This window comes from Etheostoma spectabile, chromosome 1 (assembly GCF_008692095.1).
Source record: "Etheostoma spectabile isolate EspeVRDwgs_2016 chromosome 1, UIUC_Espe_1.0, whole genome shotgun sequence".
Classification (NCBI taxonomy): domain Eukaryota; kingdom Metazoa; phylum Chordata; class Actinopteri; order Perciformes; family Percidae; genus Etheostoma; species Etheostoma spectabile.
In genome coordinates, this window is record NC_045733.1 from 3,359,828 (window position 1) to 3,387,093 (window position 27,266).

The 27,266-nt window shown below is 39.7% G+C and overlaps 1 protein-coding gene across 1 annotated transcript in view; it reads left to right on the forward strand.

The window, feature by feature from the left end:
- Positions 1-27,266, forward strand: part of LOC116703903 (CUB and sushi domain-containing protein 1) — a 199,153-nt gene that overhangs the window by 45,291 nt on the left and 126,596 nt on the right. The window contains exons 10-19 of the mRNA XM_032539380.1: positions 7,053-7,193; positions 9,959-10,080; positions 10,723-10,795; positions 12,093-12,231; positions 13,455-13,642; positions 13,837-14,025; positions 22,929-23,045; positions 23,132-23,347; positions 24,499-24,687; positions 26,815-26,984. Coding sequence (XP_032395271.1) covers positions 7,053-7,193; positions 9,959-10,080; positions 10,723-10,795; positions 12,093-12,231; positions 13,455-13,642; positions 13,837-14,025; positions 22,929-23,045; positions 23,132-23,347; positions 24,499-24,687; positions 26,815-26,984 — 1,544 coding nt within the window. The remainder of the gene's footprint in view (positions 1-7,052; positions 7,194-9,958; positions 10,081-10,722; positions 10,796-12,092; positions 12,232-13,454; positions 13,643-13,836; positions 14,026-22,928; positions 23,046-23,131; positions 23,348-24,498; positions 24,688-26,814; positions 26,985-27,266) is intronic.

A 27,266-nucleotide genomic window follows, 5' to 3' on the forward strand; every position in this document is an offset into this window, starting at 1 on the left:
ACTAACAGTTCTTCACTGGTTGCTGTCCTCACCCTCCTGGCCATTCACATGCTGCTTTCTGTCTGGCCACACGTCTTGTCCACATCACAGCGTATATTCTCCCTTGCAATGCAACAAGGGAAGAAACGGCCTGCATGTCGCAACCATCCTCTACACTGATCTCCAGTAATATCCTCCCATGCAGCCGGGACCTCTGATCTTGAGCCCAATGCTCGTACACTCTCCACCTCCAAGCGGAGAAATACTCCTCAATAGGATTGAGGAAAGGAGAGTAAGATGGTATAAACACCATAACCATCCTTGGATGAGTGGTGAACCAGGCCCTGATGAGCGGGCCACATTGGAATTCACACTGTCCCATACAATGACATATTGTGGTAGGTGAAGTCCTACAAGAGCTATCTCATTTTCATGGATCAAATCAAAATGATGGCGGTCCAAGAAGATGAGGCGCTTCTGTGTAATGTATTGGCCAAGACTGGCTGTGACTGGCCACACCATTCTCAGAAATGGCAGCACGCATAGTTATATTGCCCCCTCGCTGGCCTGTGACATCCATCGTGGCCAATAATATTAGTGCCACGTTTTCGGCCCTTGGCCAGGTTGAAACCAGCTTCATCCACAAGCACGAGGATAGCATGAGGAGTCTGATTTCCTTCCAATGCCATTATTCTCAACAATAGAGTAAAAAAAGAAAACATCAAATTAGTCATACAGAAGAGTAATACACTACAGTTATAGACAATTACATAGGAATGTTCCATGTTCTCCACAAGTTCAATATACTACTGGCCACTACTCTAGTGGTTCCAAGCCTGGGGTACATGTAGCCCTATGCAGAGGGACAACAGGGGGTATTTGACTGGAAGGGGAGGGGGGAAATCATCAATTACTCGACTTACTGAAATGTTACATTAAAACCCACAGTATAAGATAGATTTATATGGGAGGCACTAACTGCAGCTCTTTGACCCTTTTTATTGTATGTTATATTCTTAAAATAAGGATTATAATGATAACTGCATCTTACAGTAAGCTGCAGTTTTTAGGTAAAATGTTGAAGTCAGATAAATCAAATGCTTTCATACCTGGATTACCTGGATTCAGAAATCAGGTCAAGTGGATACTGAAGCCAAAAAAGTTGGGAGCCACTGCTTTATTGTAAAAAGGTTATAATGATGGACAAACAGTGACTGACTTACATGCACATACTGGTACTGCAGCTTATTCACTTTATCAGAGTTCCTTTCAAATTGTACCCTGTAAATTTGCTTCATTGTCATCTGATGCTTCTTCCATATCCGGCCTATTGTGGAGACATTTTGGAATAGGGCATTGTCTTGTAGGATTGCAGTGCGGATCCGTCTCAATGTGATGCCATTATTTGCAATCCTCAAGTTACAGATCACTTGTTCTTGTTGTTCATTGAGAAGTTTTCCTCTGCCACCCGTGCAAGGTTGTCGTCCAATCCTAGACATAGAATTCAAAGGACAACACTCTATTCGTAATATATACCTTATATATTCCTTACAGAATGAATTACCAATGTAATTGTATTGTTGTTTTACTTACAGTAACTTTATCACAATTCTAATGCATCACTTCACAGTGACTGGAATACTATTGTAAAATGTATCATCAACACTGTAGAAAATAAACTATTACACAGTTTATTCCATGCTTGCTCTGTGCACACTGTCCTGTCCTATGCAACATATAATTCCATCATTGACTGACTACATACCTGTTTTCCCTGCGAAAGGGTTGGATGATGAAGGAGACTGTAGAGCGCGGCACATTAGGCTGCACTCGGCGACCTGCCTTCACCATTGTGAGGCCCTGCTTGATGACATGGTCTATAATTGTGGCCCGAATTACATCCAGGACAGCACAATGTCTTTGTGCACCTCGGCCTCTTCCCTCTATTCCTCCACCACGCACCCTTACTCCTCCTCCTCTTCCTTCAACTGCTGTGATCATTTATCATATGTTCCAAGAGATTCATATATGGTATTCATGGTATTATGCTCTTGAGTAATTTTGAAAATTGAACAGACTGTTGTACATGTGATGACTTTATATAATGAAATGATGCTGACCCATTTTGGAGAGAACAACCATTAGACTGAGAATCAATCAGTTTAGATCAACAAGATCTATTCACTTGGAAATTGTGCTAAATGTAGGCTACCTGTACTTAATAATTTGCAAAGATGTACTGAGACATTGAGATATGTACTAAGACATTTGCATTCAACAGTAGCATTCAATCCAGCCCAAAAATCTGATAAAGTTCAAGGCATGCATTTGAACAGTGCATCAATGGTTAACAAATTCAGATATCCATTGCTGTCATCTAATATAAGAGAACATAGTGATAGACTGTTACAAAAGGCTTTTCTCTAAATCTCTTCTCTAAGATAAGACAACGTAGGACTTTTTCACTCTTTCAGCTATTGTCACATTGCTTTTCTTTCCACTCCTGGTCTCTTGTCTATCAATGCAATAATGAACAAGTTAAAGAGCTTTTGGGTTGCTGAAGAACAAAGAGACTGGCACTTTGCAACTCAGTCACTGTGCAGCTTAATTGAGTCTAAGTGCATTGGAACCAAAACTCCAAGTCAAGGAGGGAATAAAAAAAGTTTCTGTGGCAGTATTGGTGAGGAATCCCAATTTCAGATAAAGTGTGTTTTAGTAGTCAAGTGTTTTTGTAGCTCGCTTTCTGTCCCTTGCAGGGTTACCAACTCACACTGCCTGTCACTGCACATTTTTGTAGTTGGATTCTCAAGATGATTTTAAATATGCTTAACAGTTTATTCTAAAACACACTGCAATTGATCATGCCAATTGCTCTCTGTTATTTTTTATTGGATTGATTAGATGGCTTTTATTAAGGCCAGTAAACATATGAAACAGTGGCAATATCATGCCTTTCATCCATTATCATACCAGTCTCAATTGCCAACTGCCTTAATTCTACGTGGCATTGATTCAACAAGGTGCTGAAAGCATTTTTTAGAAATGTTGGCCCATATTGATAGGATAGCATCTTGCAGTTGATGGAGATTTTGTGGGATTTACATCCAGGGCACAAAGCTCCCGTTCCACCACATCCCAAAGATGCTCTATTGGGTTGAGATCTGGTGACTGTGGGGGCCAATTTAGTACAGTGAATTCATTGTCATGTTCAAGAAACCAATTTGAAATGATTCAAGCTTTGTGACATGGTGCATTATCCTGCTGGAAGTAGCCATCAGAGGATGGGTACATGGTGGCCATAAAGGGATGGACATGGTCAGAAACAATGCTCAGGTAGGCCGTGGCATTTAAACGACGCCCAATTGGCACTAAGGGGCCTAAAGTGTGCCAAGAAAACATCGCCCACACCATTACACCACCACCACCAACCTGAACAGTGGTAACAAGGCATGATGGATCCATGTTCTCATTCTGTTTACGCAAAATTCTGATTCTACCATCTGAATGTCTCAACAGAAATCGAGACTCATCAGACCAGGCAACATTTTTTCAGTCTTCAGCTGTCCAATTTTGGTGAGCTCTTGCAAATTGTAGCCTCTTTTTCTTATTTGTAGTGGAGATGAGTGGTACCCGGTGGGGTCTTCTGCTGTTGTAGCCCATCCGCCTCAAGGTTGTGCATGTTGTGGCTTCACAAATGCTTTGCTGCATACCTCGGTTGTAACGAGTGATTATTTCAGTCAAAGTTGCTCTTCTATCAGCTTGAATCAGTCGGCCCATTCTCCTCTGACCTCTAGCATCAACAAGGCATTTTCGCCCACAGGACTGCCGCATACTGGATGTTTTTCCCTTTTCACACCTTTTTTTTGTAAACCCTAGAAATGGTTGTGCGTGAAAATCCCAGTAACTGAGCAGATTGTGAAATACTCAGACCGGCCCGTCTGGCACCAACAACCATGCCACGCTCAAAATTGCTTAAATCACCTTTCTTTCCCATTCTGACATTCAGTTTGGAGTTGAGGAGATTGTCTTGACCAGGACCAAACCCCTAAATGCATTGAAGCAACTGCCATGTGATTGGTTGATTAGATAATTGCATTAATGAGAAATTGAACAGGTGTTCCTATTAATCCTTTAGGTGAGTGTATTGACGGACACAGAAAATGATGCTGACAAGAGCTATTTCTCCTATCCATGCTAAACTGCAGGTGTCTACTAGGCTCCTGGTGGACCACCAGTAACAACAATCTTTGTGTTAGTTCTGGCAGTGAAAGGTAGTTGTGCATGCCAAAAGCTCATCTGCATCAGTTTATAATTACCAATCACACTCAAAATACATTTACAATTGCATTCATTCAAGCCAATAAGGTGTTTTTGTAATCTTACAACGTCTCTCACTTACTTTTGTTCATTTTGGCACTGCTGCTGATGGTAAATCTGTTTATTTCTACCCGCTACAAACTGCTGTGGCGATTGATTTCTCCATCCACCACCTCATCCTCCTCCTGTTCAAGTGTCTTATCACCATATTTGGGGATGGCATTTTCTTCCTTGCTTCCGTGCATTATGTTTATTCCATATCTCACTGAAATGGGCCTGCTTGGTTGTGTTCTGTGTAGCCCTTCAGGATTTTATTACGCTCCCTACTGAATCTCTCGCTGCCAGTTGGGTCATTTGGGAGCACCCTCACAAGCAGAGTGTATTCTGCTTAAAAAAGTGAGAAGCCATTTGTTGCAGTAAATGGTCCTATGCTGTGACACAAATGTCTCAGACAGAAATGAGGTGATGCATGGTTACAGCTATACAGGCCGGTAGGGGAGGTGTAATGGTTTCGGGGGCCATTGAATTGGTGTACAGTGGGTCCTTTAATAGCTATAGAGCGATGCCTTAATGCCAGAGCATATCTTTACATAGCTGCTAGGTTCAGCCATGCATTCCAACCATGTACCCCCAAAGGAATGATGGGTACTTTAAACAAGATAATGCTCCCTGCCATGACAGAATTGTCCAGGAATGCATGGTTCAAGACACATTTAGGTGAAATAACATTAATGACCTGGACACTACAATTCCCCGATATCAGTCTCTTTGGGATTTACTCAAATGCAACATCTGTAGGAAAGAGCATCAACCTTAGGCAGTTATGTGAAGCATGTCTGTCTGGTTTGATTTACCACCAGAACCAGAAGGATCCCTTGCTGAGTCACTGCTGAGATCACTCAGGTCACTCAGTGTATATTTTGTCTGTAAAGTTAGAAATAAAGTTAGAGCAGGTATCAGCAGGTTAATCATATTTGATTTCAGTTCAAAGAGTCATGATTCAGTTTCATCAGACAGTAACAAGATCTACAGCTACATGTATACATTATAATCCCACTTTGGAAGTTTGCATACTTTAACTTCTCTTTTTATCTTTTTTGTGATCAAATATTTATATTTATATATTACACAATTAACAAACAATGCATTGGGACATAAGAATGCATCCCAGGTCCAAAAAAAAAAAACACAGAGGGGAAAGACGGGGAGGGGAAGACCCAACAAAAACACAACAGCAGGAACGAAGCTTGCAGCTCACCAACAAAACACACAAACACACACAAACAAACAAACAAGCAAAAGACATTGACAGAGAGATGGACACAATACATTTTGAAACAATACACAGTGGACCAAACACGTGCACAGACCGAAGTACGGAGGCCAAAGCACAAGTCTACATTGACTTCAAGGACTTAAAAATGTTGAGCCTAGAGTTCAAAGTCTTTTGTGGCGCTCCATTTATGCAAGCCATAGAGAGCTCCATATATACAACATCTAAAAAGGAAAGGGTCCACATATGAATAAACAAGTGATGAGGTAGTTTCCAACATGTTACAATCATTTTCTTAGCAGCTGTAAATCCAGCAAATACATCTTGTTTTTGAATTTTAGAGAAGGTTGACAAATCATTCAGAATCACAGGTAGTAACAGGTACAGTATCATTAATCAAGGCAGATATTTTGGATGCAATAATGTTCCAAAACCCCTCTATTCTCACTGTGGAGCTGTTATAGGCCTCCCACCAATCAGGCATGCTGTGTTGTTCTACAATGGGGAAAATGTATGCCATTTACATGCTACACGACAATATGTTTCAACCAATCTCCAACTACTGATAAGGTGAGAGGTAATGGGGCCGAAGCGTAGCTGGCACCATGCAGATTTTCATTATACAGTCAACATGAGATGAGTACAACAAATAACACTGATGAATAAAAATCAACCATCTTTCTACTACTTTCAGCTATGAAAAATAGCATTGTTTTAGCACATTGACAATCATTTTTAAATCAATCCCAAAAGTCTAAAAAAAACACAAATAAACCTATAGAGAAGCAAGTTATCCTGAGACACAACGCTTTCAATGACATAGACAATGTAACTCACGGCTGTAGTTAAAACTCCTAACAGGGTAAAGAAGTCAAACTGGGCTCCACCAGCAAGTAGCTAAAACATTTTAATACAACATAAACTATCAATATGTGTTATTCTTAAAGGAAACATTCTTGTATGCATATTTTGCTGATAATACTTGTTTACATTTCTTAAATAAGATTTTGAATTCAGGTCTTGTTATGGATTATTCCTCCATTTTGTTGCTGACAGTGCTACAGAACCAAACGAAGTAAATTGAATGGGTTCTTTTCACTCCATTAAATTCTTTAATCCAACTGACAGGCAGATGATGGACTAATAGTGCTAACCATTGTGCTACCAAAACAACCCTTTTCTCTGGTGGTTCCTAGACTGTGTACATTGTTTGCATTTGTCTGCAAAATAACATCAAAACATTTTAGGATTTTCGAACATTAACAATGATCTGAAGGACTATTGAATCATCAAATTATTTTTTTCCAGCACCAATAACATTTAATACATCTTTTCAGATTTCTTGGGGTGTTTTGTTTTATTCCTTTTACAGGAGTCCTTTACTTTCCTAGTATGTCCTTGGCCTAATGTTATTCTGATGGAATTAGATAAGCACCATTAAAACGTGTCTGTTAAAGAATGTTTTAACTCTGTTCTATTTTAGGCCTGTCTGAGCCACAAACATTTGGAACATTCTCAGGAAAAGATGTTCCATCACAGATCGCCTCGAATGGACACATCATGAGACTGGAATTTCAATCTGATCATTCTAATACTGGAAAAGGCTTCAATATCAGCTATACCAGTATGTGCCACCTACCTACCTATATATTGTATCTGTGTCTGCCTGTCTGTCTATCGGTCTGTATCTGCATGCAACAAAATCAACCTACAAATGCAACCTAAAATGGTTTAAACACCATTATTTGTAATGTACATTGGTGTGCCCATTTCGGTGTGTATCAGTGTATTTTTCTTACTCCTGTAGTTATCCAGTCAAACGTCAGCATGACATCATGTTTGAGATGTTTCCAGAGCAGATGCAACAGAGTTTTGATAGCAGAAAATTGTTCAACAATCTAAAAATGACAGCAGTAAACATGAGCAGCAGATGTTTGAGGTCAGCTCATCAGAACGGAAGAGAAAGGGCTTCTTGCAAGATACGGCAGTTTGTGACAGTGTATGATCAAACAAAAAGAGATAAAAACAGAAAAGTGTTTTTACAATGAATAGTTGGTCTTACCTTTTTGTAAAGCAACTTCAACCTATGCCTTTTGCTGTTTCATTGCTATTCTGCTTAATTTATCATATGTATTTATGTCTTACTCATGCTTTACTTAGTTAAACATGTCCCATTGTCAGCTTTGAACCCGACTACTGCAGCATGTATATTTATCTGCTCTAAGTTGAACTAGTTGTGCATGACTGACTGTGATTAATTCTCTTTGATTTCCTTGTAGTTTTGCACCATTTCACCCACTGCCTAACAAATGACCTTGTCTCTGCCTCTTTCTTGAGAGGTGACATTTGACAAATGAACATACTAAATTATATTTAGCCTCTTTAGCACCACATAATGTTTAATGAAATGTCCCATCACTAATCCTAACGCAAATATTTTTTTTAACACAAATGAAAGGTGTGACGCACAATTTGAAGCAAAACTATGCCATTAGAGTCTTATTATACTCAACAACCAAACATTTCTAAAAGTAATGTACAAATACAGAAATCCAATTTATACTCCACTTGTTTTGAATATATTATGCAATGTTCGTACTTTCCACAGTTACCAATAGTCATGTTCTTAAAAAAGACAAAATGTTTAACTATATTTGTATAGTTTTTGATGATGAAACATTTTGAGAATGTAATTTAATTGCATAAATTGTACATTGAGACTTAAGAAAGATTAGGCATCTTTGTGCCATTTCAGTAATTTGGTCTATTAACATTTTTTATATGACATATATGAATATAACTGGGGATTGCTGTGAATATATCAGTATACAGTATGTTTATATAAATAATGTGGAATATGAAAGTAAAACATGAACTTTTATCACACCAGAAAAATACGATTGAATACAGGATGGGTCTCTGGGACCCCGGAGGACAACACAAGGGTTAATGACATCAATGCGGTATTTGGATAGTTAGGAATAGTTATATCAACAAAACCATAATCTCCTATACCTACTTTGAAAAATGTATGCTTCCCATAATTTATTATACACAAATAATTATGGATTTTTTTACAGTATTTTCTTTCACATCGCTATGAAAGTTAAGCTGTACAGTTATATAAGTAGTTACGATTCTGATTCAATACATCATACTGTTTGTGATAGACTGACTGGTGGTCACTTGGAACCAACATACAAGAACAAAACTTAAACAAGGAAAAAAAAAAACCTTACTGCACTCCTTAAAAAAAGAAATATGTTGCCAGTACAAAGCTACACCTTGTTTTGTACAATGCTCTTTCTTGATGGCCAAGTCTTTTGTCTCTCAATTAACAACAGATTGCTTACAATGTCATGTATTTGTTTCTCTTTCTCTCTCTGTCCCAACCCTATTATTCAGTGTTTTTATACCTTATTTTCTAATCCATCATGTTGATCTCTGGCTTTCACTCTGTGTCAGACTTCTTGTTTCTTCTTTTACAAACACAACCTTGTCTCACACATTCTTTATCTGAAACACTCACAGCATTTGCTCTTTCCTACCTCTCAGTTTACACATACTATATAATAATAATATAATTGAATGTCATTTTCTTTGTTTTCCTATATATACAGTATTTTTAAAATATCCCTCCCGACATTTTCCACCACTTCTATAGCTGGTGTGGGAAAGTATGGATGGTTATTCTCTATGTATGCCTTTTTTTAGGCTTTCTTGTGTGCTCGTTATGTGTTTGAACACATGTACATGCAAATGTATTTGTGTCCATCTACCGGCATGTGTAATATATTTGTGTATTCATGTTTTTGTATGTGCCCTTTCGTCTATAGTGTTTTTTTTTTCCTCTATCATTTTCTTTCTCTCTCTGCTCTCATTTCCTCTCCATCAGTAGCTAATCAACCTGAGATATGTCCAATCACTGGGTGTGTGTGCTCTGGGTGGGATCAGGTTAATCTTTGGAATGGGGATGATATAAGCTAAACATGACAGGGTTCAATCCACGTGAAGCTAATTCTATTCCCAATATTTCCATATCAGTGGCGATGTCACATTTACTGACAGTGATACAGCAATGGTTTTTAAAACTTTTTTTTTTGTTCTGTCTGGTAGAACCAATTTTCAGGTATTGAAATGAATTGGAAAAACCAGGGAACGTTGTTCAAATTATCAAATCATGTAATATGTATTCTGGACCTCTTTCAACAATTCAAATATCCATACTATAGTGTGTAGGCACACTGTGTCATTTTCCCCATTCTTTTCTGTCAGATTTTCTCTCTGCTCATTCAATTCCAGAGGCAGTTGTCTTTGTTTCATACAGTTTATTTGGTTCTTTGTCTATTGGCTTCTTTTATAACTCTTCTTTCATATTTCTCTTTTTAGCATTTGGTCAGAATGAATGCCATGACCCAGGAGTTCCTGTCAATGGTCAAAGGTATGGTGACCAGTTTCAGCTTGGAAGCTCCGTGGCTTTTCACTGTGATCAAGGATTCATTAGGACACAGGTAAAAATCAGATATCTGTCTAAATCTAATCTGATAGATTATTCACAAAAATGAAATACAGATTTGTAGATGTATAAGCATTATTTGCATTCAGTATTTGTATTAGTGATAGTAGTCGTATTGAAATGCTACTTTGTACTCTCCTGTACTTAATTTGTATCTGTATATCATTTTGATTTAATTTTATTTCTTTTTTTATGTTGTATCCTTTTTTCATTTTTTCTGTTTGTATCATATCTTAAAGCTTTAGTGCGTAACTTTTTTTAATATTAATGAACGTTAAATTCAAGCCATTGCCAAATTAGTTGCCACAAAGCTAATAAAGACAATCAGCTCCACAAAACTCTATCTGTATAGAGTATGGCTATGTTTAGAAGAGTGTGGTGTCCAGTGACTTTCCCGTGCAGAAACTTGAGTGAAGATAATTAACTCTTCTGAAGAGGCCATCATGTTTTTTAATCCTCCGTGTCCTACTTGGCTACTAGCAACTGTGTGGGGGAGTGGGGATGGTGCATGGTCACGGAACGCCAACAGTTTTGTTGTCATTACTTAGAATTCTTCATGGGGAAGACAGAAACTACACACTATAGCTTTAAATTAAGTAACAACCCTTAATTCCATACATTGATATTCTATTTCCAGGGGTCTGATCAGGTCACTTGCATCATCCAGGAGGGAAACGTTGTTTGGTCTGCGGCTGTGCCTCGCTGTGAAGGTAAACACACATACAAACTGTTTACTGTGTGTATGAATAATGGTTAATTGTTGAAAATGTTCGACTTGCCAGACTACAAGAAGTTGCATACATTTCCTCTTCTAATTGACTCTAGCCTCCCTACACTTATTCATCCTGTTTGCACGCATCTGTCTCTCTCAACAATAATCTTAAATGAGATTGGCACAAGTTCTGCTGAAACTTATTCAGGGAGAGATTCATTATATGCAGACTCCAATAAACAGAGATGTATCCAAAAACTAATATGTGGAAGTGATAATAAAAGGACAGTGGATGTGCCGTTATTGGAATGCTTTTTAAAGGTGAATGTTATCCACTGGCCTGTGAGTAGTCGTATGTCTTTTTTTCTATCCCCTCCATCTTGATTGTATTGTCTAAATGACATTATCAAATGTTGGCTGTTGTTAATAAATGGGATGGAGGAGACAATCCAATTGAATAGGTTTGTCACCTTATTAAATATGAAGTATGGGGAAATGTTATTCCTATCGTTGGACAGGGGAGAATAATTAGGTTTTATTTCTAGAATGACTTTCTCTTCTACATCCTATCCATGAGTACCACAGCTTCAGTGTGCACAGAATGGGTGAAAGAAAAATCATTTTATTTAGCTTGCTGAAAGTCTGGACTAATGAGAGCAATCAAAAGGACCAATGTATTAGCTAGTTCAGAAGAAGTGGTAAGAGTGGGAGAGATAAGCCATTGCAAATGACATATTGTTGGAAAAAAATAAACAGACCATGAACTCTAAGTTTTTCAGGGATGTTAAAATACATGTTAGCTTATTCTGAGTGCTAGACAGACCAGGCCAAAACTAATACACAGTTACAAAGTTATAATGTTTTTTTGTTTTTTAAATCTAGCATCCAAACTCAACTGAAGCTAATTCTTGCATTTTAATGTGTCGTGGTTGAGCTTTTGGGACTCCTAAGTGTAAGCTATAACTTAGTGTCAAGATGTGCCAGCTATGTACAGTTCACTGAGTTGCAGCCATTTGCTGGTATCATTTGACACATAAATATACTTGAGTTATCATGCAATACTTGTTTTGCCCTTTTTCAAACATGAGCAATGACATGGGCAAAACAACTGAACTTTGTTCACTGTAGCAGGAAATTGCCACTGCATATTTCTGAAGTTAAATGTTTATATATGAACTCTATGAATTCAGAAAGGATTAGACAGCTCACGTAAATTGAAAATCTCTCTCTCTCTCTCTCTCTCTCTCTCTCTCTCTCTCTCTCTCTCTCTCTCTCTCTCTCTCATGTCCCTGTAGCTCCATGTGGAGGCCATCTTACAGCCCCTACTGGTGTTCTGCTGTCTCCTGGTTGGCCCTCCTTTTATAAAGACTCTCTGAACTGCCAGTGGGTAATTGAAGCACAACAAGACCATGCTGTGAAGATACACTTTGACAGGTGAGTGATCTGGTTATGGAGGTATAGAGAGGTTTGTTTATGTTTGTTGATCAGTTACTCAGAAAATGATACAGATTGTTACCAGTTAATAGTTAATATGGTCATGAAGAATTTCATTTCTTTTCATGTTTGGTTTGTCAGCTAGTACATTATTTAGTCTGTCAGTCTATTAGTTTGTCAGTCTTTTAGAAGCATCATAAGTTAGTAAGATATAAATGTAGTTGGTGAGTTACTGCTGCAGTAAATAATTAATGTTGGCTTTTTGCACATGTATTCTGGACACAAGCCACGAGCAGATGCAGTGTAGCCTGAAATTGCTAAAGCTGAAATTTGTCTTTTTGCGAAGTGACGTAAAGGCCAAGTTATCTTCATCGCCTATGAGGCATTTCATTTGTGTAGGATTCAGCCTTGGCATTGCATGCAAATGTCTGGTGCAGAAGCTAGTGAATTGTTCAGTTGGCTGGTTAGATATTCAGATGCAATCAGTGCATGTGATTGTACAGTGTGTCAGTTGGCCCCAACTTTTTGTTTTCCATCCCACCGTTGACGTGATGAACCTTTTCTAAATCAGTTATTACTATATTTTATGGTTAAAATGATGACCAGCAGCACTCAGGGTCTTAAGAACCAACTGGTTGTTAGTGCCCTGCAGACACAACTGTAAGTAATTGCTTAGTCAGTCAACAATAAATGGTAAATGGACTGCATTTATATAGCGCCTTTCTACCTTCCCAGACAAAGCGCTTTGCAATTTGCTTATCATTCACCTATTCACACACACATTCATACACCAATGGTGGCGGAGCTGCAATGCAAGGCGCTGGCCTGCATGAAAGTGAGTGAGAGGAAGATATTAAGTCAGCCACTAATTCAGCTACTTAGGCACACAAGGTTTGTATGTGGTTATTTAAGTGCTCAATTATTTAAATTGTCAGGTAGAATGTCAGTCAATAAGTTTTGTTTTTGAAGTTAGCATAGTTTATTGACATTGTTCAATGTTTTGCACTCACAATTACTTTAATAAAAGGAGCATAGCTGCTGAATCCTCTCTCAGCATAAATACAAATAAATAATTTGTTTATCAACATTGTTAGCTCTCAGTTACAATACATTAGCTGGTGTTTGAGGTAGCCTGCACGTATTATTATGTGTGCCAGTCATATATATGTTATTTTTGTGTTTGTTAGGTTATTGTGTATGTTTATGCCTGTATATCTGTGTAGGTTCCAGACTGAGGTCAACTATGACACACTGGAAATCAGAGATGGCCCCTCAGCCTCCTCTCCCCTCATCGGTGAATACCACGGCACCCAAGCACCTCATTTCCTGATTTCCACATCCAACGTCTTGTTCCTGTTGTTCACGACAGACAACAGCCGCTCTGCAGCAGGCTTTAGCATCAGATATGAAAGTAAGGCTGATTGACAGACTAATATAAATGTTTGGTAGACAAATGATGAATTGCCTGCAGGTATTCAAATGCAGCAACAATGTTTTGTTCAATGTTCGCTGAGTGCAAACTAGCTTGGTGTAATTACCAACACACACATATACACTCACCCTCTTGACTCTGTGGGATTTGTGCTTGTGTGATGTGATTCTCAGGTGTGAAAATGGAGTCAGACTCTTGTCTTGATCCTGGAATCCCAGTCAATGGTCGTCGCCATGGCAGCAGCTTTTCCATTGGCTCCCGTGTCTCATTTGCATGTGATCTAGGATACACACTGAGTGATGAGGAGCCAATTGTTTGCGAAGAGAATCACCAGTGGAGTCACGCTCTTCCCAGTTGTGATGGTGAAAATATTTCTTTCTTTCTTTCTAGCACTCATCATGTAGACCTACTCTATAGTGAGCTGAAACCTTTTGTAAACAATTTACAGTTTAAGTACAGTACAGTGCAAAAATTACTTAATAATGTGAGGAACACAGTCACTTGTTGGAATACGTGTCATATGGAGTTTGAAGTTTGTTAAACACAGGAAACAGACCAAACAAATTTGGTCATCAAGTAAAACTTAGTTAGTAAAATAAAAACATAAAACCTAATTGGAAATGTCCTAAACAAACTGGCATACAGGCTATTGTGTGCACCTTGTTTCTTGTCCTCAGAGGACAAAGCCCGGAGTTTGTTTAAAACAGCAAATAAATGCTGAAATATGGTTTGCTTGGTAAATTAAGTAATCTTGATCAGAATTTAATGTTGGACAACAATTAAAGGGTCTGATTGATTATTTAAGCTTTCGAGATGAGGTTTCTTTACCCAAACACTGTAGCAAAGAAAAATAATTGCTGTGGTAATTTCAAATCTCTGAGATTTTTATCAAATTATTTAATTAATACTTTATTTATGTGTAAAATTAATCCAGTACTGTAGAATAAGTTACAATTACATCCTCAAATGGAAAACAATAAAGCATAAATAAGCATTGTAGTTTTTGAGACCTTGACTACACTCATTTAGCTCTTTTTTCAGATCATGCATACGAAAATATGTACCGTTTCACCCCTACTTGAAACATCATTAAAGGAATTTGCCTTTTGACTTGTTTTGCCTGAGCTGCTGATGATGACTTAGATATTAAAATCCATAGTTACGCTCAGAGGTGTAGTGGTAAAAAAAGAGGTGGGTAAACTATAAATTCTGTGATCAGGTGGACCACGACGCGATCACCGATAAGGGGGGCCACGGCTTACCTGATGACATGTTTGTTTCATTGTTCCCTCACAGGTCACACAATCAGTTCAGTTCATACATTAATCAAATTTCTTGTTAAAAAGACTCAAGAAGGAATTATATGGTTGAAATCTATAAAGTTTACTAAATGACAAAACAGAGACAACAAAAATATGTGTAAAATATTCACATTAACAAGCTGGAATCAAAGACCTTTTTAGTTTTGTCTTTAAAATATTACTCTAACTAATCAATTATCAAAATAGTGATGATGGAGTTTATTATATATAAATACATAGTAAAACCCCCATTGATTTTCTCCATAAGAATTTAATTATCAGCCATAATGTATAAACCGTCCGAGGTAGACTGACCCAGTTTCTGTATGATATCAACCTTGTAACATTATAAGAAAAACAATTATCCACTATCTTACGTAGAAAAACTACATTACCCACAATCCTAAGCATACCAGCAACGTTTCTGATTGGTCAAACTTGCTGTTACCATAGAAACGTTTACCGTAACAGCTAGAGCGACAACAATAACTAGCTAGCTGACTAGCAAAGGGAGATCCTTACTACTTGATGTTCTAACCCCCAGCGTCGACTTCAAGGTAGCGCTGCGACCGTGACTTCAAGGCACCCAACCGTTGCCCAACCCTAGTACCTTCCACGCAGCGCTGCCTGGAAGGCGACACTGGGGAATATACACCAAACTCCACAAGAGATTGGTCAAACACTGACAGTAATGCAGGGCAATCTGAGACTTTGTCTTAGGTTTACAACCTATGAAACTAATAATGAACAATATGAAACTAAAACGACACAAGCTTAATTTAGAATGGCTTTGGGAGATAGGCTATTCAGAGGTGGATAAACGCACTTTGGAGGTGGGTAAACGCCATTTCCGAATTTTGAGAGGTGCATAAACGGCGTTTACGTGCGTTTAGCCTCCACTACAGCTCACACGCAACTGTGCCTCGTCTTTACCACAATTTACTTTTGCAAGCCGCCAGCTGTTTTTGTTGTTGTGTGAGATAAGTTTGAAGATGGTGAATTTTCAAACAGTAGTTAGTTTATAGACTGACTGCCCCCTTTCCATGAACATAAAAACAAAAGTGTAGTCAGTAAGGCGAGGTGGCTGAAAGAAGGTACAGCCAGAGAATCAGAGACAGTGGAGAAGGGGGAGGGAGTTGGTGCAGGTGTTCCTATTAGTAACTTATTTCCCAGTCTTCTTTTTTGAATTTCACTTGGTGTTACTGGCAGCCATATTGTTAATTGTTAAATCTGCCCCCACTTCCAAGTTGGACATCCAGCCTTAGTGCAATTATGCGGGTCAACAGACACTACTTAAACAGATGCTCACTGACCATCGCAGGCCTTCTTATTCAGCATTTTGCCCACAGCTCCTGCTATCATGGGAGATGAATACACAGTGTCTGATTTAATCTGCCGATTGAAAAGAATCCAATTTGAAAGCCAAAGTCAAGATGTCTCAACTTGGGAGTGAGTTCATACCGAACCAAGGCAATCCATCTCACAGTATCAGCCATAAAACATAAGCAGTTTTAAACAGCCCCTGTGACATTTTCAATATTCAGCCAAGCATGCCATCTCACCAGACAGCTGTGTAAGTCTTGACTGGAATGTAATCTATCATAGTTTGATTTCAGAAAAGATCATAGGACTAGAATTATATATATGTATATTACTGTCTTTACCTGTTCTGTTACTTAATTCTTTTCCAACCTATTGACAATTTAATATATCCAGTTTACCCGATTTGCATGTTTTGGAGCTGTGGAAGGAAGCCGGAGCGAATCCACGCAGACACAGAGAAATCTTATTTACAGTACAGTCTCAGTGGCACAGTTAACATTTTAACATTACAAGACAACCTACTATACAACATACTATACCTACTGCACTATGCAGCAACCAAAATTCATTATTTTGACAATATTGCGTCGGAAAGATAAAAACAAAATTACATGCTGCCTTCCTGCAGGCGTGCAGAGACCATTCCCTTTCAGTTACACCACAGTGTTGGTTGGACTTTAACCGCTCATCTTATTCCTGCCGGTCAGCTATATCTCCAAACAGATAATACAAAGCACTGGCTGCTCTTTTATGTGTCAGGGAGAATATTGAAGGGCTGCAGTGACATTTTAAAGCTTACAGTTGGTGCCAAGACAACAACTTGTTAGAAGTGAACAAAGTCAAATTATCCCTTTTAGTAAAAAATGCCATGGCATCCTTTAAGAGGGAGATAATTAAAGACAGAGAATAAAACATGTAGGATGTAGGGAAGAGTAGGAAGGGATGGAGCTGAAGTCTTGTATATTATCTTACTGTTTTCTTCTCCCCTGTCTGAAAAACAAGCCATATCTTTTTGTATCTGCTTTTCGTTCAGCTTTCAGTCTTATGCTTCTGCTCTCAACATTGAAGGCCACCATACTTTGATTTGCCTCTCAAATCTTTGTTCGAATGATGAATATTCTTTTTTGTCTGTCTGCTTCTTTTCTTGTTCTTGCATTTTTATGCAGCTCACACTTTCTAACACACATACATTAACAATCTGCCTCTATCTTCTCACACACAGATTATTCACATACTCTGATGTGTGCACTTGTACAAACAATAGATACAGTATGCATACACACATGTACACATGCGCCTCCCTCAACAAGGGTCATTTAGTCAGATAGTGTCCTAGTTTCAACTGAATCCTGATGGGAGTGTGAAAAATATGGTTACCACAACACACACAAGACTGCTAGTCAGAGAGAGAAAGGGGGGTAGAATGGCTCTCATCACTGCTAGTCAACTCAACTCCATCTCTGTTGAAATATGATATGGTATAAGATGGAGGAAAGACATTGATAGACAGAAAGATAGAGGCAGAGAGGCATACACAGCAGTCAATCTACAAACCCATACTGGAACAGCTGCACTAAAAAAAAAAATCTGTCATCATAAAGTCAAAATAATACATATACATATATAATTTACCCATATCACCAAATGAATTAGCACATTTTTTGTTTCAACTACAGACAGAAGGGACACTACAAAATAAGTTATTGTCTCTGATTTAGTTTATAGTCTGGAATGTACGACACTACCTTATTTAATCATTAAATTAATTAATAGTGTTGTGTTATTGTTGTAGTTTGTAGACGGTCCCTAAACACTCGTCGTACTGCCGTCTCACCCATGGTCTCACCGCCCGGTGCTCCTAGAGACCAATTTTACTTCTCCAAAAGTTGGAGGACGGCTCGTTTTGATGAAAATGAGTTTGTAGCTCGTTGTTAACCTCACTATGTTAGGAAAGATGCATTGTTTTTTATTTAAAACATTTTGCTATAGAGTAATTGATCCCGGAAGTTTTAATCTGTGAATATTGTTCTAACTTTGCTCGCATTTATAAAACCGAGGAAACAAATTTGTATTCTGTGCGTACAGTTTAGGTTTTTCTTCTCAGCTGACCCCAGGGGGGCTCCGTAGGGATGTGTAAGTAAGAAAAAAAACTCCTATTTTACTTAACTTAAATTGATAAATTAATTTAACTTAAATTGTATTAAATGTAACTGAGTTGAGCTGAATAGAATTGAAAGGGATGGAGGCACACTGAGAGAGAAACGAAGAGTCAACATATTATCTTAGTTCAAGAGTCTGTAATGCTCCGAAAGCCCTCTTTTACTCTCCACTATGGTACTATAGTATTTTCCATTCTGCTCTATACAAAATGAGTTTGTCCTGTTCCATATCAGTGGTCTGGCTCTGTATGAAGGCTAGGTAACACATGCACGCATGCACGCACGCACCAATCCCTCACTCTTTTACAACAATTCAATCTTTCTTTGTCTGTCACAATCTTCCCTCTCTTTTTTCTTATGTTTCTAAGACCATCTCTGGCCTTCACCATTTGTTTCTCTGTCTGCAGCTGTATTTAGAAGCTGCATTTTTGCCTTTAAAAGATCTAGTTTTCTCTGTAACACAATCCAATTTGGTGAAATCAACAGTAAGTCTTCAGTGCATTTTCTGTACTATATCTTATGTACAAAACAAAACAAAATTAGCACCTACATTTGCTCCCCTCGGCTTTACAGAGTTTTGTACACACATTAAGTTGTTTAGTTTTATGATCTGCAACCTTACTGTGGTACTCTCACTGCTCTCATGGCATATTTTTGGGCTGTAGCATCAAACCATCCATCCATCCATCCATCCATCTATCTTCATCCGCTTATCCGGTATTGGGTCGCGGGGGCAGCAGCTCCAGCAGGGAACCTCGATCTTCCCTTTCCCGAGCCACATCAACCAGCTCCGACTAGGGAATCCCGAGGCGTTCCCAGGCTAGGTTGGAGATATAATCTCTCCACCTAGTCCTGGCTCTTCCCTGGGGCCTCCTCCCAGCTGGACGTGCCTGAAACAACTTCCCTAGGGAGGCGCCCAGGAGGCATCCTTACCAGATGCCCGAACCACCTCAAATGGCTCCTTTTGACGTGAAGGAGCAGCGGCTCTACTCCGAGCTCCTCTTGGATGACTGAGGTTCTCACCCTATCTCTAAGGGAGACGCCAGCCGCGTTCCTGAGGAAACCCATTTTGGCCGCTTGTACCCTTGATCTCATTCTTTCGTTCATGACCCAGCCTTCATGACCATAGGTGAGGGTAAGAACAAACACTGACCGGTAGATTGAGAGCTTTACCAGCTCTCTTTTCGTCACAACGGTGCAATAAACTAAAGGTAATACCGCACCCGCTGCTCCCATTCTCCGACCAATCTCCTGCTCGATGGTTTACTCACTCGCGAACGAGACCCCAAGGTATTTAAACTCCTTCACTTGGGGTAAGAACTTATTCCCTACCTGAAGTAGGCACTCTATCGGTTTTCTGCTGAGAACCATGGCCTCAGATTTAGAAGTGCTGATCCTCATCCCAGGCGTTTCACACTCGGCTGCAAACCGATCCAGGGAGTGCTGAAGGTCACAGGACGATGAAGCCATCAGGACCACATCATCCGCAAAAAGCACCAATGAGATCCCGAGCCCACCAACTGCAACCCCTCCCTACCCCAACTACACCTTGATATCCTGTCCTTAATAATTACAAACAGGACTGGTGACAAACCACAACCCTGGCAAAGGCTAACCCTCAACTCGAACAAGTCCGACTTACTGCCGAGAACCCGGACACAGCACTTGCTTTGGTCATGCAGAGATTGGATGGCCCTAAGAAGGGACCCCCTCACCCCATACTCCCGCAGTACCTCCCACAGTATCTCCCGGGGGACCCGGTCATACCCCTTCTCCAGATCCACAAAACACATGTAGACAGGTTGGGCATACTCCCAGGCTCCCTCCAGGATCCCCGAGAGTAAAGATCTGGTCCGTTGTTCCACGACCAGGACGGAATCCGCATTGTTCCTCTTCAATCTGAGGTTCGACTATCGGCCGAACCCTCCTTTCCAGCACCTAGGAGTAGACTTTACCAGGGGGGCTGAGAAGTGTGATACCCCTGCAATTGTCACACACCCGCTGGCCCTTTTTGAAGAAGGGAACCACTACCCCGGTCTGCCACTCCTTAGGCACTGTCCCAGACTTCCACGCAATGTTAAAGAAGCGTGTCAACCAAGACATCCCCTCCACACCCAGAGCTTTCAGCATTTCTGGGCGGATCTCATCAATCCCTTTGGCCTTTGCCACTGTGGAGTTGTTTGACTACCTCAGTGACCCCCACCAGGGAAATTGACGACAATCCCCCATCGTCCTCCAGTACTGCCCCTACCACAGAGCACGTGTCAGCTGGATTTAGGAGTTCCTCAAAGTGCTCCTTCCACCGCTCTATTACCTCCTCAGTTGAGGTCAACTACGTCCCATCCTTTCTGTACACAGCTTGGATGATTCCTCGCTTCCCCCTCCTGAGGTGGCGAACTGTTTTCCAGAAGCACTTTGGTGCCGACCAAAAGTCCTTTTCCATGTATTCTCCAAACTTCTCCCACACCAGCTGCTTTGCCTCTGTCACGGCAGAGGCTGCATCCCTTCGGGCCCGTCAGTACCTTGCAACTGCCTCTGGAGTCCTCTGGGATAACACATCCCGGAAAGACTCCATCTTCAGTCGGACGGCTTCCCTGACCACCGGTGTCCACCAGGGTGTTCGTGGGTTACCGTCCCTTGAAGCACCTAAGACCATAGCTCCCCGCCGCAGCTTCCACAATGGAAACTTTGAACATTGTCCACTCAGGTTCAATGCCCCACCCTCCACAGGGATGCACAAAAAGCTCCGCTTGAGGTGTGAGTTGAAAGTCTGTCGGACAGGGGCCTCCTCCAGACGTTCCCAATTTACCCGCACTTCCCGTTTGGGCTTACCAGGTCTGTCCAGAGTCCTCCCCCATCCCCTGACCCAACTCACCACCAGATGGTGATCAGACAGCTCCGCCCCTCTCTTCACCCGAGTGTCCAAAACATACGGCCTCAGATCAGATGAAACGATTACAAAATCAATCACTGATCTTTGGCCTAGGGTGCTCTGGTACCACGTACACTTATGAGCATTCATATGTTCGAACATGGTGTTTGTTATGGACAATCCATGACTAGCACACAAGTCCAACAACAGACAACCACTCTGGTTTAGATCAGGGAGGCCGTTCCTACCAAGCACGCCTCTCCAAGTATCATCATCATCGCCCACGTGTTTGTTGAAGTCCGCTAGCAGAACTATGGAGTCCCCTACTGGAGCCCCATACGGGACTCCATTTAAGGGCCATTTAAGGCCAAATACTATGAACATATTTTTGGTGCATATGCACAAACAACAGTCAGAGTTTTCCCCCCATCACCCGCAGGCGTAGGCAGGTGACCTTCTTGTCCACCGGGGTAAACGCAGCGGCGTTCAGCTGGGGTCTTGTGAGCAGGGCCCCAGGCTTCCTCCAGGCAGGGTCACTCCCTCTCTGCCTCGCTTACTCATAGGGTTTTTTGAACCATTCTTTGTCTGGCCTCTCTCCAGAGAACACTTTGCCATGGGAGCACACAGCTCCAGACAACACAGCCCTCAGGTTCATAGGTACACGCAAACCTCTCCACCACGATAAGGTAATGGTTCCCGGAGAGGGTAGAATCAAACCATTTTCAGTAAAACGTCTCCAAACCTAACAATACGCCACCTGCTTAGCATTAAACAGCAAATACAGGAAGTGACTAGCTGCTGAACATAGTGGAGCATTTAGCAGATAAAGAACCAGATATTTTGCTCAGGAGTTGGAAGAGAACAACAAGAGATTGTTGAGCTTGCATTTGTTAGATGGCAAGAAATATTACTATGAATGAATGATAAAGTTGCTCTGTAACCACTGGATGAATAAATGAGCAACTCTTTACTAAGGAGATGATAAGTCCGTGTTATGTTTACAACTTGTTTCCAGTGACCCCAATTGGCCAAAAAATCCGTTCTTGCAGGTTTATTAACCCTTGTGTTGTCCTTGGGTCAAATTGATCTGTTTCAAAGTGTTTTATATCAGAAATATGGATTTCTTTCAACCAAATTGCCCAAAAATAACATGGATGATTTCATACAACATTCTTCAGGTAAAATTAACGATTACTTTTATTGAATGTTTTGGGTGCACATCTCCTTCATATAATTCCTTTAATATCGGTAGGAGAATTTTTTTGTATAGAAGACATACTAACACCATGCTTAGCTCACACAATTCCGGCAATTTTTGAAGGTCTGCATATTTAAAAAGATGAATGTGCTTTAATTCCAGTAACTTAACAATTAATTGAGAGTGGTTGATTAGAGTGAATATATCTGTCATTATGTGGTGATCTCTTAGCTCTACTTAGGATATGTATTCATTTTTGGTGTTTATCTTGAGTAGTCATGTTTTTAGAATTTGTTTAGCTATTTGTCAGCTCAGTGCAAACTGTTTGCATAGTGGCAAAATATTAATGTATAATAATGTAAATTCTCCCTTTCTTTTTCACCCTTCTCTTTCTGTCATTTTGTCTCTGTAGCCCTTTGTGGAGGTTATATCTTTGGTAAAACGGGGACAATTCTGTCTCCTGGCTTTCCTGACTTTTACCCCAATTCTCTTAACTGCACTTGGACCATAGAGGTGTCTCATGGGAAAGGTAAGCACACATACACAGACTTAATGGAAATACCTATCTGTTTGCTTGGAAAAAAAAAGTTGATCGATTCATCCATTCATTTCCAGGAGTCCATCTGGTTTTCCACACTTTCCATCTGGAGGAGAACCATGACTACCTTTCCATCACTGAGGACAGCAATTTCCAGGTTCCAGTAGCTCGACTCACTGGCTCAGTGCTGCCACCTAGTGTCAAAGCAGGGCTCTATGGGAACTTCAGCGCTCAGCTACGTTTCATTTCGGATTTTTCCATGAGTTATGAAGGCTTTAATATTACTTTCTCAGGTAAGAACCCCGGAAAATAAACTGTTTTTTGTTAACATGGATCAAGCGGAATGTAAGTCAGCCTAAAAACTGTCCAACTCTAATTACAGAATAAATTTACCCTGCCTTGTTAGCCTGACGTAGGCCTAACTCTTTCAGATATAGACTAACAGACTAAAGATACCATAAACAACAGAATTAACTAGTTGTATTCTGATGTGGTACATTATTCTGTCTTACATAGGTAGAGAGCAGTAACTACATAAAACCCGGAAGTTGACTCTATCCTTTTTAAGTGAATTAAAGTTATAATCTTTGTCAAAAGAAACCTTACAAAAAAACACAAAAAAGCATCCACTGCGTAGGTGGCAGTTCCAGAAGGTCTCATACAAAATACCGATATGTGCTGCTCCTTTATGTAGATCCGGCAAATAACCAGATGTACATTTGTTAGTATTCATCATTTTCTCTTATAAAACCAAAAAGTAGTGTTTGATAAACTCTTCCACTGAAGCACAAATCTCACCTTTGTGTTGCTTGTCCAGGTTATTTTTATTACTGCCTCTTATGCCCAGGAGGGTGGAAAAACACAATGGCACTTTACAGTTGGTAAAAACTGCAGTTCTAGTGGGTGTTTTTTTCCCCAATGGCCAAAAGGGGCAACAGTATGACCATTACAACATTACTTCTTATTTACCATAATATCAACTTGATTTGTAATTAATGGTACAGGTGTAATACATTATGGTCTCAGGTTTAGGTTTTCACGACAAAATATGTAATCTAAGTCATTCTTTCTATTTACCTTATATTTCTATTTATTGGCTTACTTAGTCTCCCATTGCCAGACCTTCCTCCACAGCGCTGCGGAGGAGGGTCTGGCTAGTCCACACAGCATTCCAAAATGCCTGGATTTACCCTGCAGAGATCTGAGGAGGAGTTTACCATAGTCCCTATAAATTGACCGGAGTTTAAAATTCCAACACAAAGAAAAAGGGTGTTGGCAAAATGAGGGACATCCAGCAGAATTTCTTGCAGCACCTGAGCAATTCTGGAAAAGACACATCCTCAATATAGACTATGACTTACTTAACAACAGTTCCTGTACATTTCAAACCACTTTAGTTTTTTTAGAATGACACCTCAACAATGCTATTTATGTCTCTGCATAGAGTACGACTTAGAGCCATGTGAGGATCCCGGTGTACCAGCGTACAGCAGGAGGATGGGATTCAGATTTCGGGTTGGTGACTCGCTGGCCTTCACTTGTTTCAGTGGTTACCGACTTGAGGGAGACAGCAAGATCACTTGTCTGGGAGGAGGCAGGCGAGTCTGGAGCAACATATTACCACGATGTATAGGTAAGACAGACAATCCGATCCCAATTGTTTTGTGGTTTGTATCCTATCATCTACTACACTGACCTATGTGAGTTGATTCTGAAAGCAAAGGCAAGCTCAGAGTACAAAGTGACACAAAGCAGGGTTTAGTTCACAATGTTATAAAGGTTTAATGAGACACACAACAATATATACGTTTTCTAACAATCACTTCATTCACTTTGATGACGTGGGAGTGGAAAGATAAGAAGGAGGCACCAGAGAAAAGGAAGATTAGATCAAGGTAGGTTCACGTGGATAAATCTTCAGGAATAATTTTTTGTTGTACAATTCATGATACAAACATAATATGCCAATTAAAACATATAAGAGAGGCTTTGTTCAGATTGTTTACTTTGGAATGGAATGTAACATTCACACCGTACATATCCAACTACCAACTAGTATCTCAGTAAAATTATTCTTTTTACATTCAGACTATAGTTACAGATATGCAATTAGGATTGAGGCCATGACACTCTATACTCATTGACCTTTGTTTTGTACAACAATGCTTTCTTTACACAGCGTTATATATACAGTAGTGATTAGTTGTAACCAGCCTTTAAAAAGTATTTCTGCCTTCAATATTTATAGCTTCAGTGGGGTTTATTTTTTGTGCAAATAACTGGCAGCTTGTAAAATACAACTTTTTAAATTAACTTTCACCATATAAACAAGCCTCAAAGTAACGTATCATCATTTTCCTGGTTGTAATTCACCAGTATTTAAATGCTGACACAAAAGTAATTTACTGTTATTTGACTGGTTGACAGTTGGCTTTATTAGCCAAGGATTGGCTCTTATCAGGTTGTAATGTTGCTGGTATATGATGAGTATTTTGATGAGTGTTTCCTTGGATGCTGCTGGTAGTTTATGAGAGCCTGACTGGTGACTGCTGGTAATTTTCAATCCCCAAAAAGAGCAGACTCAAAATGCTATAATAGCATTATCTGTCAAGAGATCAGGCCTGACTAAGAGGAACAGCAGCTGGCAACGTTCACTGGGTTCATCCCTCTTTCTCTCTTTCTTTCCAAATGCCCCTCTCTTTAGCTCTCTGTCTCTCTTTTTTCTTGTTTCTCCTCCTCTCCCTCTGTATTTAGACAGTCCTCGATTAGATAATTAGGGCATTAGCTGCTATATGAGTGTTAATACTGTTTCTTTTGTCACTCCCCTTTTCCCTTTTCTAATTTCTCTTTGCATATTTTCAAAAGGTCTGTCTTAGACTGCGATCTTCTGTTATTTCTTTTCTCTTTCAGCTCTCTCTTTATACTTTTATTCTCCCCCTCGAATGTTCTGTTTTCTCTCCCTCCCTCCCTCTAAAGTGCTATCCTCACTTTCAAAAGATTTTCTGAAGAATTGCTGGTAGCAGTCTTAAATATATGCTCATCTACTACCTCCTACTTGCTTTAGAAACTAAAGAACATTTACAAAAATGTTGTTTGTAAATTTTTTTTGATTTGATAAACATTGCACGGTTTCTTATTTTTCTCAGTGAGTTCTACCTTGTTCCACACCGGCTCCTCTCCTGTTTATCTCATTACATGTACCTTCCATTTAATCTTTCTCCCTTCTAAGTAGTGGTGGTCCTTCTCAGTGGGAGTTAAAAGCCTGCATTTCTCCTCTCCTCATTACATATGACAAAAATGTGCATAACGTACCACTTATTGGAATCCCTAAACTTTGATAGCAACTGCACCTGCTAGATAATTCTGTAACAGTTCCATGAAACAGTTTTTCTAACTAACACAGACCTGCTTTTTTGCAATGTTTTTTTCATGTAGCCCTCTTTTTATTTTTTGCAGTGTATATTGAATTGTTTTGCTTTTGAATGTGTTTTAAACTAGAGCTTTTCAAATTATGTAATACTAATTCTAATAATAATTATTATTATATTTATTATTATTATTAATGTTGTTGTTATTATTGTTATAATGTCTACTGAGTTGAATAAGGTTTGTGGTTATTCTGGATATGTATCTTTCCAGTCCTCTCCTCTCTTTTTTTACATAATAAACTAACCCAAATATTCTGCCTGCTCAACAATAATTAGGCAGAAGGGCTGATTCTGATCCACACCTCCCTGCCCCCTTTACTCTCTGTCTGTAGCGGAGTGTGGAGCCTCCTCACTAGGACCAGAAGGTGTTCTGCTCTCTCCTAACTTCCCTTCCAACTACGATAACAACCACGAGTGCATCTACCGCATCACTACCGAAAAGGGCAAAGGAATCAGGCTAAAAGCTGAGAGCTTCTTATTGCAAGATGGAGACTATCTCAAGGTATGCACACACACAAGCACGCACACACACACACAAACACACACAGATACGTAAATATGACAAGCTTTTCCTTATTACGTGGCACAAAATCCATAAATGCACAATTTATTTACAGGTTCAAAGATACACAAACACACACACACACACACACACACACACACAAAGCACACACACAAAGGACATACAGGATTATAGTGATAATCAAAAGCTGTTTATATGCAAAGTTGTGTGCTTTAACACATATATGCTTGAACTGATTACACTGGTTTACTTCAAATTATG